General features: G+C 43.2%; 1 protein-coding gene across 18 annotated transcripts in view; it reads right to left on the bottom strand.

Moving 5' to 3' along the window:
* Positions 1–18,536, bottom strand: part of LOC140732271 (sickle tail protein) — a 634,545-nt gene that overhangs the window by 82,029 nt on the left and 533,980 nt on the right. The window contains exon 1 of one of the 18 annotated variants that reach the window (XM_073054672.1): positions 183–290. The exons of the other annotated variants lie outside the window; for them this stretch is intronic. Coding sequence (XP_072910773.1) covers positions 183–191 — 9 coding nt within the window. The 5' untranslated portion in view covers positions 192–290. Of the gene's footprint in view, positions 1–182; positions 291–18,536 lie in introns of those variants that run through there. 18 annotated transcript variants of the gene reach the window in all.

Raw genomic sequence — 18,536 nt, 5'->3', positions numbered from 1 at the left:
ATTAACATTAGCTTTTTCATCTAACCTCACCAAGTAAAAGAAAACCTAGTGTCCAGGCTTCCTACTGGACACACGCCTCCTTACTCAACATACATTTGCAAAACATGTTAAATAACAATTGATGAAACCTTCTGTCCACACAATCATGTAATTGGTATCGACAGCCTAGGAAACTCTCTTACCTGCTCCATTAATCACTCTCAATAAAATGTCATGTTCATTTACACAGAAACAAAAACAATCCAAGGGCATGGCAGAGCTTGCGCTGCTGCCTTTCACCACACTCAAACTTGCCTTTATACTGAGCTGCTTGTGCCTGCCAACGATTGGGTGGGAGGGCCAGCACCAAACTGAAATAAAGTTCCTCCCACAACAAAAATATAATTTGAAATTTGAGTACATCACTGGGTCAAAGTTACCATGGAGCAATCTGTCACATCTTTCAGCTGGTGTTTACAGAGTCTCATTGGTTGCCCCAACCTTTGAGTCAGAGCTAAATAAATAAAATCTGCAGTTAACAGCTGTGTAGGGCTAATCACTCATAATCATTACAATAGGCTCAGGGACAAGGCTGATGCCCATGAATGTCATTAGATATAGTGGTGGATGGCCACACATCACAGAAGAGAGATCAATGATTGGGCAGGCAGTTAAGCCCTGAAGAAACATTCCTGCTCTTCCTGGCCTACGCTGGATACTTCCCTCAAAAATTTGGCCCATCTCATCTTTCATCTTCCAAATTCCTCCATGACCTGTCATTATAAAGAGGGCAGCTACTCAAAGGAAGGCAGAAAGTCAACAACCAGAGAGTCACAGTGCTATACAGTAGAGAAACAGACCCTTCGACCAAACTGGTCCATGTCAACCACTAAGCTAATCCCATTTACCCCTGCTTGGTCCATACCCTCTTAACCTTTCCAAGCTATGCTAAGTGTCTTTTAAATGTTGCTATTGAACCTGCCCTCAACTATTCCTTCTGGCAGCTTGCCTCATATATATGCAGCCCTCTGTGTGAAGAAGTTGTCTCTAATGTCTCTTTTAAACTTTTTCCTTCTCAACTTAATCCTAGTTCTTGATTCTAGAGCTGTGGGAAGAAGGCTGATTGCATTCACCCTACCTATCACCCTCGTGATTTTATACACCTCTATAAGATCATCCCTCTGTCTCTGCACTGCAAGGAATAAAATCCTGGCCTGCCCATATCCCGGAATCTCCCTGTAAATCATTTCTGCACTCCTTCAAGCTTATTGTCATTTTTCTCACACCAGGGTGACCAGCACTGAACACAAAAATTAAAGTGTAGCTTTGCCAACATCTTATACAACTGCTCAAAGTAAATTTATTATCAAAGTACATATGTCACCATATACAACTTTGAGATTCTTTTTCTTGTGAGCATACTCAATAAATCCAACAACGATAATAGAAACAATGAAAGACCACACCAGCTGGGTAGTCACTATAATCGATAAAGAGCATCCTGATGTATGCATCCTTACTGTCCAGACATTCCAAGGTTGACTGAAGAGCCAATGAGATCTGTTGCGCTGGAAGGCAAATTGACGTGAATCCAAGTCCTTTTCTCAGGCAGGAGTTGATGTGTTTTATCACCAACCTCTCAAGCCACTCCATCACTGTGTATATAAGCACTACTGGATTATACTGAGGCAGGTTACCATGCTCTTAGGCACCAACATAACTGAAGCCTGTTTGAAGCAAGTGGGTACCTCAGACTGCCAAACCAAAAGATTAGGAATCTCAGTGAACAGTCCAGCCAATTGAGCAGCACACGTTTTTAATACTTAGCCAGGTACCCCATCTGGGCCGGATGCTTTCTGTGGGTTAACCCTCCTGAAGGATATTCGCACATCACTCTCGGAGACTAAGATCACACGATCATTGGGGGCTCTGGGAGTTCATGATGGTTCCTCCATGTTTTGACGGTCAAAGCGAGCATAGAAGGCACTGTGTTTATCTGGAAGCCAAGCCCTGTCCTTTGATTTTACTTTATTAGAGGTGATGGTATTTAAGTTCTGCCACAACTGTTGAGCATCCTTCATTGATTCAAGTTTAGTCCAGAAGTGTCACCTCACCCATGAGATAGCTTTCTAGAGATCATACCCATACCTCTTGCCAATTCCTTGGTCACCAGACTTGAATGCCTCAGCAAATTGTGGATCTCATGGTTCAACAAGGGTATTTAGTTGGGGAAGACTGAATGATTTATTGGGGACACACTTGTCTACAACTGTTTTTATAAAGTCTGTGACAACTATGTTGCATTCAATCAGATCCACAGATGAGTCCTTGAATATGGCCCAGTCCACCAACTCGAAGCTTTCCTTTAGTTGCTCCTCTGCCTCCCACAGCCATCTCTTTATTGTTCTTGGAGCATTGCTCTTTAACCTCTGTCAGTAAGAGGACAGCCAAGTGATCAGATTCGCAAAATGTAGTCTGGGCATGGAACAGTAGGCATTCCTTATTTTAGTATAGCAGAGGTCTAATGTGTTGGGACCTCTGGTGCTACAGCTTATATGCTGATGGTAAACGGGCAGGGATTTCTTCAAAGATGTCTGATTGAAATCCTCAACTATGATATGAAATGGATCGGGATGGACTGTTTCTTGTTTGGTGCAGGATCTCAAGCACTTGATTATGGTTGGCCGCTGGTGGTATGTAAACTGCGGTCTGTATCATGGATGAGAACTGCCTTGGAAAATAGAACGGATGGAATTTGACTGTTAGGTTTTCAAGGCTGGGGGGAACACAAATTTGCCAAAACCGCCACATTGGAGCACCACAGAGAGCTTATCATGAAATATGCTCCACCACCATTTCTCTTTTCCGAACCAGCAGTTTGGTCCATCCTATGTACTGAGAAGTCAATGGGTCTGATCGTCATATCTGGCATGCTGGGAGTGAGCTACAACTCAGTAAAGCACTGAATACTACAATCTCGGATTTCCCTTTGATACATCAATCTTGCCTTCAGGCCCTTCATTTTATTCTTAAGTGACTGCATATTTGCTAACAAGATGCTGGGTAGAGGAGAGTCTTATTCCTTTTGTTTCAGCTTGTCCTGGATCTCCCCCCACCACTAATCCTGTCTTGCTTCCAGTTATGGCAATGAACCTTCATCTGCTTAAAGGTGCCGTACCTGCTTGTTTGAGAGTTAAGTCTGATGAGTCCTTCACAAGGTCGTGAAATCTATAGATCATTAAATCAATTTAAAAGTATATTGCTCAAAGGGAAATTACATGCTGCAGATTACAGAGGGGGTAATTCAAAAGAGGTATATTTAGAAGTATTGTATGTAGGCTGTAGAACGTTGCTGTGGTTCACCAGTGCCATCTTGCAGAACTGCAGCATAACTGCCCAACTCAGGGCCCTGATTGAAGGCTAGTACACCAAGATCCTTCTGCCCCAACTTGCCAACAGTTTCTTGACTGATAGTTCATTGTTTAATCAAAAGTCATTAAGATCAGAAGTAGATGGGTTTGAGACTGGTTTACTTCGAGATTTTTTTTTGCATTTCACCTCTGCTGGAATTACACTTTTTTTGGGAAGAAAGGTTCAGCCATTTGAAGCTGCAGTAGATCCAGTCTTGTGATCAAGCATCTTGTTGCCTCCTGGTATGCAGAACTAAATGGTTTTGCAACGCACTCATTTCCTAGGATATAAAGATTTCCTTAGACCTAGGGGCAAGACCAATTTTATACATAGATGAGCTAACCAGATTACTTTCATCTGAGCAGAATTGTATGCCAGCATTCTATTCTCAGTGGGGAAAATAAAACTAGCAATGCTGTTGACTGATCACCAACAAGAAATTTGTGCAAGAATAATGTGTGGGGCTTCTTTCTGCTTCAGTTGAGCAAAGAAAGCTTGCTTTGACCAAGTTGCCAACAGGGAGTGGACTTGTTTTGAACAAGTTGAACAGACAGTGGACTCGTTCTGACTAAGCTGCCACAGCAGCAAATCAGATCTGATCAGCAGGGCCCACAATGTTTAACTCACTTTTCATTTTTAAACCTGAGATTATCACAAGAACACAGATAACAAAAGCTCAAAGTAATGTAAATAAATATACCTATTAAAGGATAATGTTTTATTAGTCTAGGGCAAGGGTTTCCACCCAGGGGTCAATGGTAATCCAAGGCATAAAAAAGATTGGAAACCCCTGGTATGCAGTAACAGTGAAAGCATAATGTTAAAATGATTGATGAGATAAATAAGAAAAATAATTCTGAAGTGACATGAGGAAATTGGTGAAGGCATTTTCCTTCTTCAGGAATATTTGAGTGGACTGAAAACATCTGTAGTTGGGGCTGTGTTTGCGAAATGGTTTCCAATAATAGACAGTGACAAGAGCCTCGCATCTTCTTTGGGATCTAGCGTGTGGAGCAAGAAGTGAAGAAGATAACGTAGTTCAAAGAGAAAGTACAGATTTACACTTTCTCATAATGCCACCATACCGACTTCCCATCCACACGTGCCTGAGCTTCCAGTTATGACTGGTGGGTGAGACTGGTGAAGGGGGACTCTAGGAAAATGCAGACATATACAGTGAGTTCAGTACAGTATCTACAAAAAACATGCAGCTCCAGTTCTGAATCCTCAAGAAGACCTGGAATTTGATGGGCTCCAACAGGAAGTGATGATCTCTTTTCTTTTTTCCCTGCCCCATGCCTGGGTAAAATGAACTTGTAAAGCACAGAGGAAAGCCTACCCTTAAAACATACAATTTCTTTCTGATACAGAAATGCTTAATGGTAGAATTATTGAATAGCTACAGCAGAGAAGAAAACCATTTGTCCATGCCAGCTCTCTATCAGAGCAAATTATCAACTACCCCAGACTCCCAGCTGCTCAACTGCTATCTTGCAAATTCTCACCAAATATTTATCATACAATGGCCTACAGAAGGCTGCAATAGAACATGTGCCCATGACACCTGCAGGCAGCATATTCCAGATTCCAATAACAAAACATGGCTCTATTTTTCACTGTGACCTCCAGTCCTCAGATCATCCGTCAATGAGAATGGCACTAAGAATCCAATCTGGCCAGGCCCCACATCAATTTATATTCTTCTGTTAGGCCTCCCTCAGCCTTCTCTTGTTGAAAGTAAACAGTTCCAGCCTCTCTGATCTATCTCTGTAATGAATGTTCCTAATCCCAGGAGCCATTCCTGTAAACCTGCTCTGGATTCTCCTTAATACCTGCAGAACTTTTACAAAATAATTTCGAGAACATAATATTCCAGTGGCAGCCTGAGCAGTATTTTATTAAAGTTCATCATTACTTTGCTTTTTTATGCCATTAATGATAAAGTTCAAAGCTGTGAGTGAGGAAATCAAGGATCCAATTGATCAAGGAGATATTGAGGACCAGGTCTTGAAGCTTATTGATTAGCTTTGAAGGGGATAGTATTGAATACTGAGCTGTAGTTGATAAAGAGCATCCTGATGCATGCACCTTCACTGTACAATGTTCCAGAGTTGAGTGAAGCACTAATGAAATGGCATCTACTGTGAACCTATTGTGCCGGTGGGCAAATTGGAGCAGATCCAATTTGCCTCTCAGGTAGGAGTTGATAATTTGCAGCTCCAACTCTCAAAACAATTCATCACAGTGGATGTAAGTGCTACTGAATGATAGTCACTGAGGCAGGATACCGCATTTTTTTAGCCACCTGCATAATTGAAGCCTGCTTGAACCAGATTGCGACCTCATTCTGCTGAAGCAAGAGGTTAAAGACTTCAGTGAACACTCCATGCAGCTGATCAACACAGGTCTTTAGTACCTGGCCAGGTGGTTTCCACGGGCTCATTTTCCTGAAAGATGCTCTCAGTTTGGCCTCAGTGACTGAAATCACAGGTCATCGGGAAAAGTGGAAATTTGTGGAGATTCCTCCAGATGGTCAGAGTGAGCATTTAAGGCATTGAGCTCATCTGGAAGCCCTTTTGTCCTGATGTCCCTTGATTTCACTTTGTAAGAGGTTATAGCCTTCAAGCCCTGCCACAGCAGTTAAGCATTCTTTGATGATTCAGGTTTAGTCTGGAATTGCCACTTCACCTGTGAGATGGCTTTCTAGAGATCAAAGCTGGACTTGTTATAACTTTCTTGCTTGCCAGACTTGAACACCTCTGATCTGGCCTTCAGCAGATTGCAGATGTCATGGTTCAGCCAGGGCTTAGTAAATATTATTTTATTTAATATTATTACCTTATTCAATATGGAAATTAGTAACTAGATAAATTGCCTTTTTGCTATTCCTCACCTCATACACAAAGATTTTTAACATCTAAAAGTTAACCATGAATATAAAAGCATGGAAGAATTTACGAAGAGAAACATCAGAAAAATTAATTTTCTCAGAAGTGAAAACTGTTTTGAATTACCGTAGATTCCGGATTTTAAGCCGCTACTTTTTTCCCACATTTTGAACAGCTTTGAACTTTGCGGCCAATAATCCGATGCGGCTAATGCAAGGTTTTTTTCATGCCGCCTCGTAAACATTTTGCCTCGTAACAGTAGACCAATAAAATTGATGAGTAGTTCACAGAGGTCCAATGAAATTGTACGATAAATCAAGCGCACTTTCACAATTAAATTATTGTAAATCAGTCATTTGTACTCACCCTCATCAACATGGAAAACACTCGAAGCATTGTGCTACCTACCCTCTTAGTTTAAACTATATTTGTTTTCTGTACTACATCGCGGGATGCTATGACGACACACCCGGTTTCGCGGCGTCTTGTGGGAAAATGCCGTTTGCGATGAAACGGAAAGGAGGGGGTCGAGCGGCGGAGCGGCTTTGGATCCGAGCGAAATCTGCTTTTAAATGCCGTTTGCGATGAAACGGAAAGGAGGGGGGGAGCGGCATTACGCGAGCGGCTTTGGATCCGAGCGAACTCTGCTTTTAAGTTAAAGGTATCAATAACTTTTCCTGGTAGGCTGCAGTATATATATTTTTTACCAGTCGTTAGGAGATATTGGAATGTTGTTCAGTAAAGAAGTATACGCAACGTATATTTAAAAGTAGCCGCGTACGGGCACGGTTCGAAAAAAAGCATTTGCAATATGTATTTGTTTTTGTTACCATATGGATTTAATTAAAAGTTAAAAAAATCCTCACGTGTAATATCTTTCTGTGTAAATATCTCATATTACAACGTGGGACACCTGCGGCCGAAAATCCGGTGCGGCCTAAAATCCGGTGCGGCCTTTACATTTAAAAAAATGATTTTATTTCTAAAATTAGTGCCAGCGGCTAAAAATCAGGTGCGCTCTGTAGTCCGGAATCTACGGTACATGCATACACCACTAACAGTAATATTGCATCTTTTAAAGTTTACAGGTAATCACATATTTACAGTTGTTTCATAAAGACGACAAAAAAAGCAGCTCAAGTTTTTCTTGGAATCATTCCAAACTTTCTCTATCTAATTCAATTTGAACATTGAGATACTCATGCTTACAGCTACAAGGGAACAATTCACCTAGTATATTACAGAAGACCCATTATGTTAGAAGATGAAACTGTCACTTAAAGTAATCATGATTTAGTGAGATAATATAATATCTTTGCACCCGGCAATTTATGTTCTCATTTATATGTTAATGTACACCACTGAAAGGTCTCGAGGCTCATCATGGACAGCTGACGCTTTCCAAAAGGAAAATAACCTATATTTCATTTCATATGGCCCAAACACAACAATGGATTTGTTGGTTGGACCCACACTAGCACATCATAATACTAAGGAGATTTTTATCACCTCTGTTTCATTTATGACCTCTCTACTATCTCTAAATTGTCAAACTGCTTGTCTGATATCCAAAATGATCAAACAGAAATCTCCTCTGATAAAGTATTGGCAAGATCGAGGGCATTTCCACCAATCACTGCCACAAACTCCACTTTTCTATGCTGACTCTTTTCTACATCATTCTCCCTGGCAATTGACTGAGGAGGAACCAGACTGTTCACATTTTTGGTGTAATACTAAGATAAGCTACGGACTAGAAATTCATCTTATCACATAGATAAAATCATACCTTCTCCATTAAATTGAATGATTCCACAACTGTCTCCATTAATCTGTTATTGAAATTCTCAATGGCTGTCTGACTAATGGACTAGACCACTTCAATCTTCATCACTTCATGCTTAGTCATCCAAAGCCAGAATTTGTGGAGAGAATGGAAAGCAACTGTACTTTAAAATGGGGAGAAGCACTGTCGACGTTTCGGGCCGAGACCCTTCGTCCTAACGGCCCGAAACGTCGACAGTGCTTCTCCCTATAGTTGCTGCCTGGCCTGCTGTGTTCCACCAGCATTTTGTGTGTGTTACTTGAATTTCCAGCATCTGCAGATTCCCTCGTGTTTGTACTTTAAAATTTCAGCTTTGCTGCCCAAAGTTCTTAACCTGGTTTACAAATCTCTCTTTGGTTTCACTCTCTCCTTCTCTCTGTTGTCTCTTCCAGCCTCACAACTGACAGAAAGAAGAAAATGACATCAAAGGGGAGTTTAAATAAATGTGAGATGCAATCTAGGTTTCCCAGAATAAAGGTACTGCTTTGCCTATAAAGTAATTGAAAAGAAGTGTTTCTGGTCCAAGTGGAATTTTCACTTCCTAAAATATTCGCATGTCGCACATCAAAAAATAAAAATCAGATTTTTGAGATCTTTGATTACAGTTGTAGAGATTGAAGCAATTCTGTGAAAGCATGAATCAATTGGAATTGAATTGTTGCAGATACGGGTTAAACAGCAAAGAAATGAGCCCTTCAGCGCACAATGTCCACGCTGATCTTTCTGCCTTTCCACACGGATACTATTTTCTAGTATTAGGTCCATATCGTTTTGCACAACTGCACTTATCCCATTTTCCATATCAGGCCTGCAGTGACTGTCATAATGTCTCCCATATGCTGTGACTGGATATAATGTATGAGGAACATTTTAATGGATCTGGGCCTGCACTTGCTGGGGTTTAGGAGAAAGAGGGGGTCTCATTCAAACCTATCAAATATTGAAAGGCCTAGATAGAGTGAATGTGCAGAGGATGCTTCCAATAGTGTAGGAGTCTAGGACCAGAGGGTACAGCCTTAGAATATAAGGACGTCACTTTAGAAAACATGGGGAGGAATTTATTTAGCCAGAGAGTGGTGAATCTGTGGAATTCATTACCACAGACAACTATGACTGGGTATATTTAAAATTAAGGTTGACATGTTCCTGATTCGTAATGGTGTCAAAGGTTATGGAGCGAAGGTGGGAGAATGGGGTTGAGAGGGGTAACAAATCAGCCATGATTGAATAGTGGTGTAGATTCAATGGGTTGAATGGTATAATATGATATAAGATTCAATGGTACTTTGTCGTATGGTCTTATGGTATCCAATTACCACCAGTTCAGGCAGCAAGTTCCAGACATCAAACACATCCTGTGTAAAATGCTTTCCCTTCATATCCCCTTCAAAACTGCTTTCTCACATCTTAAACCTATGCCCACTTGATTTATTAGATGGCAAGAATATTTTTTCAAGGAGCCGAAGAATTAAGATACGGCATAAGAGAAATCTATAGTCAATTCGATACAATAATCCAGGCTGAAATTCATATTTTCCAATTACTTCCGGCAATGCTAAGTGCTAATTTATGTTTTATTGCTAGACTACAAGTTGCCAAGAAATGAAATCCAATGCTATCCACATCAATTCCAGTTTCAATGAAAGCTTTTATTTTAGAAGCATACTTCCCTCCCTAATCGCAGTCTAAATACAGCATCCGTGCTCTATGCTCTTCCTCCAAACCTCATCGTGTGACCTTCAGAGAAATAAACTGCACTGCAGAGTACAACATGATGAAGTGACTAAATCTTACATTTAACACTAAAAAATGGGGATGGCACGATGCATTTTGAGGCACTCCTGTTCTCCAAGGAATGATAGTATATCAATTAATTCTAAAAAATAAACTTCATCCAAGTATCTAAAATGTAAAGTTTTATTTCTACATTCAAGGCTTATTATTTCACAGTTCCAAATCTATCCCATTCTTAATAGAATAAAGAATATACTCAGTGAAAAATCAAGACCTGATTTTTCTCTGGTTAAAGCTACATATTATGCTTTGTAGACATGTACAGCAGCTTGAACAAAAGGAAGTGAATTACCCCACAAAAAATGTTAAGGATTTTAACATGGCCAAAATATCAATAGTGATGCTGGAGCTTGTTGAGAAACAGCACAGTTCCATAATGAACCAGAAACATTCCTTCACGCAAGACCAAATTTAGAACACAAATGCATATCTGAAAGTCCCAAAATTGTTGGCCGATCATTACTGCCATTAACTCAAGGCAGGCTCCGCAAAGAGAATCTGCTCGCTGAACTATGCCACACAATCTTTTCCACTGGGGAGGAAAAGATACTCGGAAGATGTGTGATCGCTAATAGTTCTCAAAGTACTAAGGTGCCTTGGTAACGTAGTGGTTAGTGCGATGCCATTACAGTTTGGGGCGTTGGAAATCAGAGCTCAATTCTGGTGTCCTCTGTAAGGAGTTTGTATACTGTCCCTATGGAATGCATGGTGTCCTCTGTAAGGAGTTTGTATACTGTCCCTATGGAATGCATGGTGTCCTCTGTAAGGAGTTTGTATACTGTCCCTATGGAATGCGTGGTGTCCTCTGTAAGGAGTTTGTATACCCTCTCCATGGAATGCATGGTGTACTCCGTAAGGAGTTTGTATACCCTCTCCATGGAATGCATGGTGTACTCCGTAAGGAGTTTGTATACCCTCTCCATGGAATGCATGGTGTCCTCCGTAAGGAGTTTGTATACTGTCCCTATGGAATGCATGGTGTCCTCTGTAAGGAGTTTGTATACCCTCTCCATGGAATGCATGGTGTCCTCTGTAAGGAGTTTGTATACCCTCTCCATGGAATGCATGGTGTCCTCTGTAAGGAGTTTGTATACCCTCTCCACGGAATGCATGGTGTCCTCTGTAAGGAGTTTGTATACAGTCCCTATGGAATGCATGGTGTCCTCTGTAAGGAGTTTGTATACCCTCTCCATGGAATGCGTGGTGTCCTCTGTAAGGAGTTTGTATACCCTCTCCATGGAATGCATGGTGTCCTCTGTAAGGAGTTTGTATACAGTCCCTATGGAATGCATGGTGTCCTCCGTAAGGAGTTTGTATACCCTCTCCATGGAATGCATGGTGTCCTATGTAAGGAGTTTGTATACCCTCTCCATGGAATGCATGGTGTCCTCTGTAAGGAGTTTGTATACAGTCCCTATGGAATGCATGGTGTCCTCCGTAGGGAGTTTGTATACCCTCTCCATGGAATGCATGGTGTCCTCTGTAAGGAGTTTGTATACCCTCTCCATGGAATGCATGGTGTCCTCTGTAAGGAGTTTGTATACCCTCTCCATGGAATGCATGGCGTCCTCCGTAAGGAGTTTGTATACCCTCTCCATGGAATGCATGGTGTCCTCTGTAAGGAGTTTGTATACAGTCCCTATGGAATGCATGGTGTCCTCCGTAAGGAGTTTATATACCCTCTCCATGGAATGCGTGGTGTCCTCTGTAAGGAGTTTGTATACCCTCTCCATGGAATGCATGGTGTACTCCGTAAGGAGTTTGTATACCCTCTCCATGGAATGCATGGTGTCCTCCGTAAGGAGTTTGTATACCCTCTCCATGGAATGCGTGGTGTCCTCTGTAAGGAGTTTGTATACCCTCTCCATGGAATGCATGGTGTACTCTGTAAGGAGTTTGTATACCCTCTCCATGGAATGCATGGTGTCCTCCGTAAGGAGTTTGTATACTGTCCCTATGGAATGCATGGTGTCCTCTGTAAGGAGTTTGTATACCCTCTCCATGGAATGCATGGTGTCCTCTGTAAGGAGTTTGTATACCCTCTCCATGGAATGCATGGTGTCCTCTGTAAGGAGTTTGTATACCCTCTCCATGGAATGCATGGTGTCCTATGTAAGGAGTTTGTATACAGTCCCTATGGAATGCATGGTGTCCTCCGTAGGGAGTTTGTATACCCTCTCCATGGAATGCATGGTGTCCTCTGTAAGGAGTTTGTATACCCTCTCCATGGAATGCATGGTGTCCTCTGTAAGGAGTTTGTATACAGTCCCTATGGAATGCATGGTGTCCTCCGTAAGGAGTTTATATACCCTCTCCATGGAATGCGTGGTGTCCTCTGTAAGGAGTTTGTATACCCTCTCCATGGAATGCGTGGTGTCCTCTGTAAGGAGTTTGTATACCCTCTCCATGGAATGCATGGTGTCCTCTGTAAGGAGTTTGTATACAGTCCCTATGGAATGCATGGTGTCCTCTGTAAGGAGTTTGTATACAGTCCCTATGGAATGCATGGTGTCCTCCGTAAGGAGTTTATATACCCTCTCCATGGAATGCGTGGTGTCCTCCGTAAGGAGTTTGTATACCCTCTCCATGGAATGCGTGGTGTCCTCTGTAAGGAGTTTGTATACCCTCTCCATGGAATGCGTGGTGTCCTCTGTAAGGAGTTTGTATACCCTCTCCATGGAATGCATGGTGTACTCCGTAAGGAGTTTGTATACAGTCCCTATGGAATGCGTGGTGTCCTCTGTAAGGAGTTTGTATACCCTCTCCATGGAATGCATGGTGTCCTCTGTAAGGAGTTTCTATACTCTCTCCATGGAATGCATGGTGTCCTCTGTAAGGAGTTTGTATACCCTCTCCATGGAATGCATGGTGTACTCCGTAAGGAGTTTGTATACAGTCCCTATGGAATGCGTGGTGTCCTCTGTAAGGAGTTTGTATACCCTCTCCATGGAATGCATGGTGTCCTCTGTAAGGAGTTTGTATACAGTCCCTATGGAATGCGTGGTGTCCTCTGTAAGGAGTTTGTATACTGTCCCTATGGAATGCAGGTGTCCTCTGTAAGGAGTTTGTATACCCTCTCCATGGAATGCATGGTGTCCTCTGTAAGGAGTTTCTATACTCTCTCCATGGAATGCATGGTGTCCTCCGTAAGGAGTTTGTATACCCTCTCCATGGAATGCGTGGTGTCCTCCGTAAGGAGTTTGTATACCCTCTCCATGGAATGCATGGTGTACTCCGTAAGGAGTTTGTATACAGTCCCTATGGAATGCATGGTGTCCTCTGTAAGGAGTTTGTATACCCTCTCCATGGAATGCATGGTGTCCTCTGTAAGGAGTTTGTATACCCTCTCCATGGAATGCATGGTGTCCTCTGTAAGGAGTTTGTATACCCTCTCCATGGAATGCATGGTGTACTCCGTAAGGAGTTTGTATACCCTCTCCATGGAATGCATGGTGTCCTCTGTAAGGAGTTTGTATACCCTCTCCATGGAATGCATGGTGTACTCCGTAAGGAGTTTGTATACCCTCTCCATGGAATGCATGGTGTACTCCGTAAGGAGTTTGTATACCCTCTCCATGGAATGCATGGTGTACTCCGTAAGGAGTTTGTATACCCTCTCCATGGAATGCATGGTGTACTCCGTAAGGAGTTTGTATACAGTCCCTATGGAATGCGTGGTGTCCTCTGTAAGGAGTTTCTATACCCTCTCCATGGAATGCATGGTGTCCTCTGTAAGGAGTTTGTATACCCTCTCCATGGAATGCATGGTGTCCTCCGTAAGGAGTTTGTATACAGTCCCTATGGAATGCATCGTGTCCTCCGTAACGAGTTTGTATACAGTCCCTATGGAATGCATGGTGTCCTCTGTAAGGAGTTTGTATACCCTCTCCATGGAATGCATGGTGTCCTCTGTAAGGAGTTTGTATACTGTCCCTATGGAATGCATGGTGTCCCCCGTAAGGAGTTTGTATACTGTCCCTATGGAATGCAGGTGTCCTCTGTAAGGAGTTTGTATACCCTCTCCATGGAATGCATGGTGTCCTCCGTAAGCAGTTTGTATACATTCCCTATGGAATGCATGGTGTCCTCTGTAAGGAGTTTGTATACCCTCTCCATGGAATGCATGGTGTCCTCTGTAAGGAGTTTGTATACAGTCCCTATGGAATGCATGGTGTCCTCTGTAAGGAGTTTGTATACCCTCTCCATGGAATGCATGGTGTCCTCTGTAAGGAGTTTCTATACTCTCTCCATGGAATGCATGGTGTCCTCTGTAAGGAGTTTGTATACCCTCTCCATGGAATGCGTGGTGTCCTCCGTAAGGAGTTTGTATACCCTCTCCATGGAATGCATGGTGTACTCCGTAAGGAGTTTGTATACCCTCTCCATGGAATGCATGGTGTACTCCGTAAGGAGTTTGTATACCCTCTCCATGGAATGCATGGTGTACTCCGTAAGGAGTTTGTATACCCTCTCCATGGAATGCATGGTGTACTCCGTAAGGAGTTTGTATACAGTCCCTATGGAATGCGTGGTGTCCTCTGTAAGGAGTTTCTATACCCTCTCCATGGAATGCATGGTGTCCTCTGTAAGGAGTTTGTATACCCTCTCCATGGAATGCATGGTGTCCTCCGTAAGGAGTTTGTATACAGTCCCTATGGAATGCATCGTGTCCTCCGTAACGAGTTTGTATACAGTCCCTATGGAATGCATGGTGTCCTCTGTAAGGAGTTTGTATACCCTCTCCATGGAATGCATGGTGTCCTCTGTAAGGAGTTTGTATACTGTCCCTATGGAATGCATGGTGTCCCCCGTAAGGAGTTTGTATACTGTCCCTATGGAATGCAGGTGTCCTCTGTAAGGAGTTTGTATACCCTCTCCATGGAATGCGTGGTGTCCTCTGTAAGGAGTTTGTATACTGTCCCTATGGAATGCGTGGTGTCCTCTGTAAGGAGTTTGTATACCCTCTCCATGGAATGCAGGTGTCCTCTGTAAGGAGTTTGTATACCCTCTCCATGGAATGCATGGTGTCCTCTGTAAGGAGTTTGTATACTGTCCCTATGGAATGCATGGTGTCCTCTGTAAGGAGTTTGTATACAGTCCCTATGGAATGCATGGTGTCCTCTGTAAGGAGTTTGTATACCCTCTCCATGGAATGCGTGGTGTCCTCTGTAAGGAGTTTGTATACCCTCTCCATGGAATGCGTGGTGTCCTCTGTAAGGAGTTTGTATACAGTCCCTATGGAATGCATGGTGTCCTCTGTAAGGAGTTTGTATACCCTCTCCATGGAATGCGTGGTGTCCTCTGTAAGGAGTTTGTATACCCTCTCCATGGAATGCGTGGTGTCCTCTGTAAGGAGTTTGTATACAGTCCCTATGGAATGCATGGTGTCCTCTGTAAGGAGTTTGTATACCCTCTCCATGGAATGCGTGGTGTCCTCTGTAAGGAGTTTGTATACCCTCTCCATGGAATGCATGGTGTCCTCTGTAAGGAGTTTCTATACTCTCTCCATGGAATGCATGGTGTCCTCTGTAAGGAGTTTGTATACCCTCTCCATGGAATGCATGGTGTACTCCGTAAGGAGTTTGTATACCCTCTCCATGGAATGCATGGTGTACTCCGTAAGGAGTTTGTATACCCTCTCCATGGAATGCATGGTGTACTCCGTAAGGAGTTTGTATACCCTCTCCATGGAATGCATGGTGTACTCCGTAAGGAGTTTGTATACAGTCCCTATGGAATGCGTGGTGTCCTCTGTAAGGAGTTTGTATACAGTCCCTATGGAATGCATCGTGTCCTCCGTAACGAGTTTGTATACAGTCCCTATGGAATGCATGGTGTCCTCTGTAAGGAGTTTGTATACCCTCTCCATGGAATGCATGGTGTCCTCTGTAAGGAGTTTGTATACTGTCCCTATGGAATGCATGGTGTCCTCCGTAAGGAGTTTGTATACTGTCCCTATGGAATGCAGGTGTCCTCTGTAAGGAGTTTGTATACCCTCTCCATGGAATGCATGGTGTCCTCCGTAAGCAGTTTGTATACAGTCCCTATGGAATGCATGGTGTCCTCTGTAAGGAGTTTGTATACCCTCTCCATGGAATGCGTGGTGTCCTCTGTAAGGAGTTTGTATACCCTCTCCATGGAATGCATGGTGTCCTCTGTAAGCAGTTTGTATACCCTCTCCATGGAATGCATGGTGTCCTCTGTAAGGAGTTTGTATACCCTCTCCATGGAATGCATGGTGTCCTCTGTAAGGAGTTTGTATACCCTCTCCATGGAATGCATAGTGTCCTCTGTAAGAAGTTTGTATACCCTCTCCATGGAATGCATGGTGTCCTCTGTAAGGAGTTTGTATACTGTCCCTATGGAATGCATGGTGTCCTCTGTAAGGAGTTTGTATACTGTCCCTATGGAATGCATGGTGTACTCCGTAAGGAGTTTGTATACTGTCCCTATGGAATGCATGGTGTCCTCCGTAAGGAGTTTGTATACCCTCTCCATGGAATGCATGGTGTCCTCCGTAAGGAGTTTGTATACCCTCTCCATGGAATGCATGGTGTCCTCCGTAAGCAGTTTGTATACAGTCCCTATGGAATGCATGGTGTCCTCTGTAAGGAGTTTGTATACCCTCTCCATGGAATGCATGGTTTCCTCTGTAAGGAGTTTGTATACAGTCCCTATGGAATGCATGGTGTCCTCTGTAAGGAGTTTGTATACCCTCTCCATGGAATGCGTGGTGTCCTCTGTAAGGAGTTTGTATACCCTCTCCATGGAATGCATGGTGTCCTCCGTAAGGAGTTTGTATACAGTCCCTATGGAATGCATGGTGTCCTCCGTAAGGAGTTTGTATACCCTCTCCATGGAATGCATGGTGTCCTATGTAAGGAGTTTGTATACCCTCTCCATGGAATGCATGGTGTCCTCCGTAGGGAGTTTGTATACCCTCTCCATGGAATGCATGGTGTCCTCTGTAAGGAGTTTGTATACCCTGTCCATGGAATGCGTGGTGTCCTATGTAAGGAGTTTGTATACCCTCTCCATGGAATGCATGGTGTCCTCTGTAAGGAGTTTGTATACAGTCCCTATGGAATGCATGGTGTCCTCTGTAAGGAGTTTGTATACCCTCTCCATGGAATGCATGGTGTCCTCTGTAAGGAGTTTGTATACAGTCCCTATGGAATGCATGGTGTCCTCCGTAAGGAGTTTGTATACCCTCTCCATGGAATGCATGGTGTCCTCTGTAAGGAGTTTGTATACAGTCCCTATGGAATGCATGGTGTCCTCCGTAAGGAGTTTGTATACCCTCTCCATGGAATGCATGGTGTCCTCTGTAAGGAGTTTGTATACCCTCTCCATGGAATGCATGGTGTACTCCGTAAGGAGTTTGTATACCCTCTCCATGGAATGCATGGTGTACTCCGTAAGGAGTTTGTATACCCTCTCCATGGAATGCATGGTGTACTCCGTAAGGAGTTTGTATACAGTCCCTATGGAATGCGTGGTGTCCTCTGTAAGGAGTTTCTATACCCTCTCCATGGAATGCATGGTGTCCTCTGTAAGGAGTTTGTATACCCTCTCCATGGAATGCGTGGTGTCCTCCGTAAGGAGTTTGTATACAGTCCCTATGGAATGCATCGTGTCCTCCGTAACGAGTTTGTATACAGTCCCTATGGAATGCATGGTGTCCTCTGTAAGGAGTTTGTATACCCTCTCCATGGAATGCATGGTGTCCTCTGTAAGGAGTTTGTATACTGTCCCTATGGAATGCATGGTGTCCTCCGTAAGGAGTTTGTATACTGTCCCTATGGAATGCAGGTGTCCTCTGTAAGGAGTTTGTATACCCTCTCCATGGAATGCATGGTGTCCTCCGTAAGCAGTTTGTATACAGTCCCTATGGAATGCATGGTGTCCTCTGTAAGGAGTTTGTATACCCTCTCCATGGAATGCGTGGTGTCCTCTGTAAGGAGTTTGTATACCCTCTCCATGGAATGCATGGTGTCCTATGTAAGGAGTTTGTATACCCTCTCCATGGAATGCGTGGTGTCCTCTGTAAGGAGTTTGTATACCCTCTCCATGGAATGCGTGGTGTCCTCTGTAAGGAGTTTGTATACCCTCTCCATGGAATGCATGGTGTCCTATGTAAGGAGTTTGTATACCCTCTCCATGGAATGCATGGTGTCCTCTGTAAGGAGTTTGTATACCCTCTCCATGGAATGCATGGTGTCCTCTGTAAGGAGTTTGTATACCCTCTCCATGGAATGCATAGTGTCCTCTGTAAGAAGTTTGTATACCCTCTCCATGGAATGCATGGTGTACTCCGTAAGGAGTTTGTATACAGTCCCTATGGAATGCATGGTGTCATCTGTAAGGAGTTTGTATACAGTCCCTATGGAATGCATGGTGTCCTCTGTAAGGAGTTTGTATACCCTCTCCATGGAATGCATGGTCTCCTCTGTAAGGAGTTTGTATACTGTCCCTATGGAATGCATGGTGTCCTCCGTAAGGAGTTTGTATACAGTCCCTATGGAATGCATGGTGTCCTCTGTAAGGAGTTTGTATACTGTCCCTATGGAATGCATGGTGTCCTCTGTAAGGAGTTTGTATACCCTCTCCATGGAATGCATGGTGTCCTCCGTAAGGAG

Source organism: Hemitrygon akajei, chromosome 8 (genome assembly GCF_048418815.1).
Source record: "Hemitrygon akajei chromosome 8, sHemAka1.3, whole genome shotgun sequence".
NCBI classification, from domain to species: domain Eukaryota; kingdom Metazoa; phylum Chordata; class Chondrichthyes; order Myliobatiformes; family Dasyatidae; genus Hemitrygon; species Hemitrygon akajei.
Note: the sequence above shows the minus strand (reverse complement) of the source record. Positions and strands in the feature narration are given on the sequence as shown.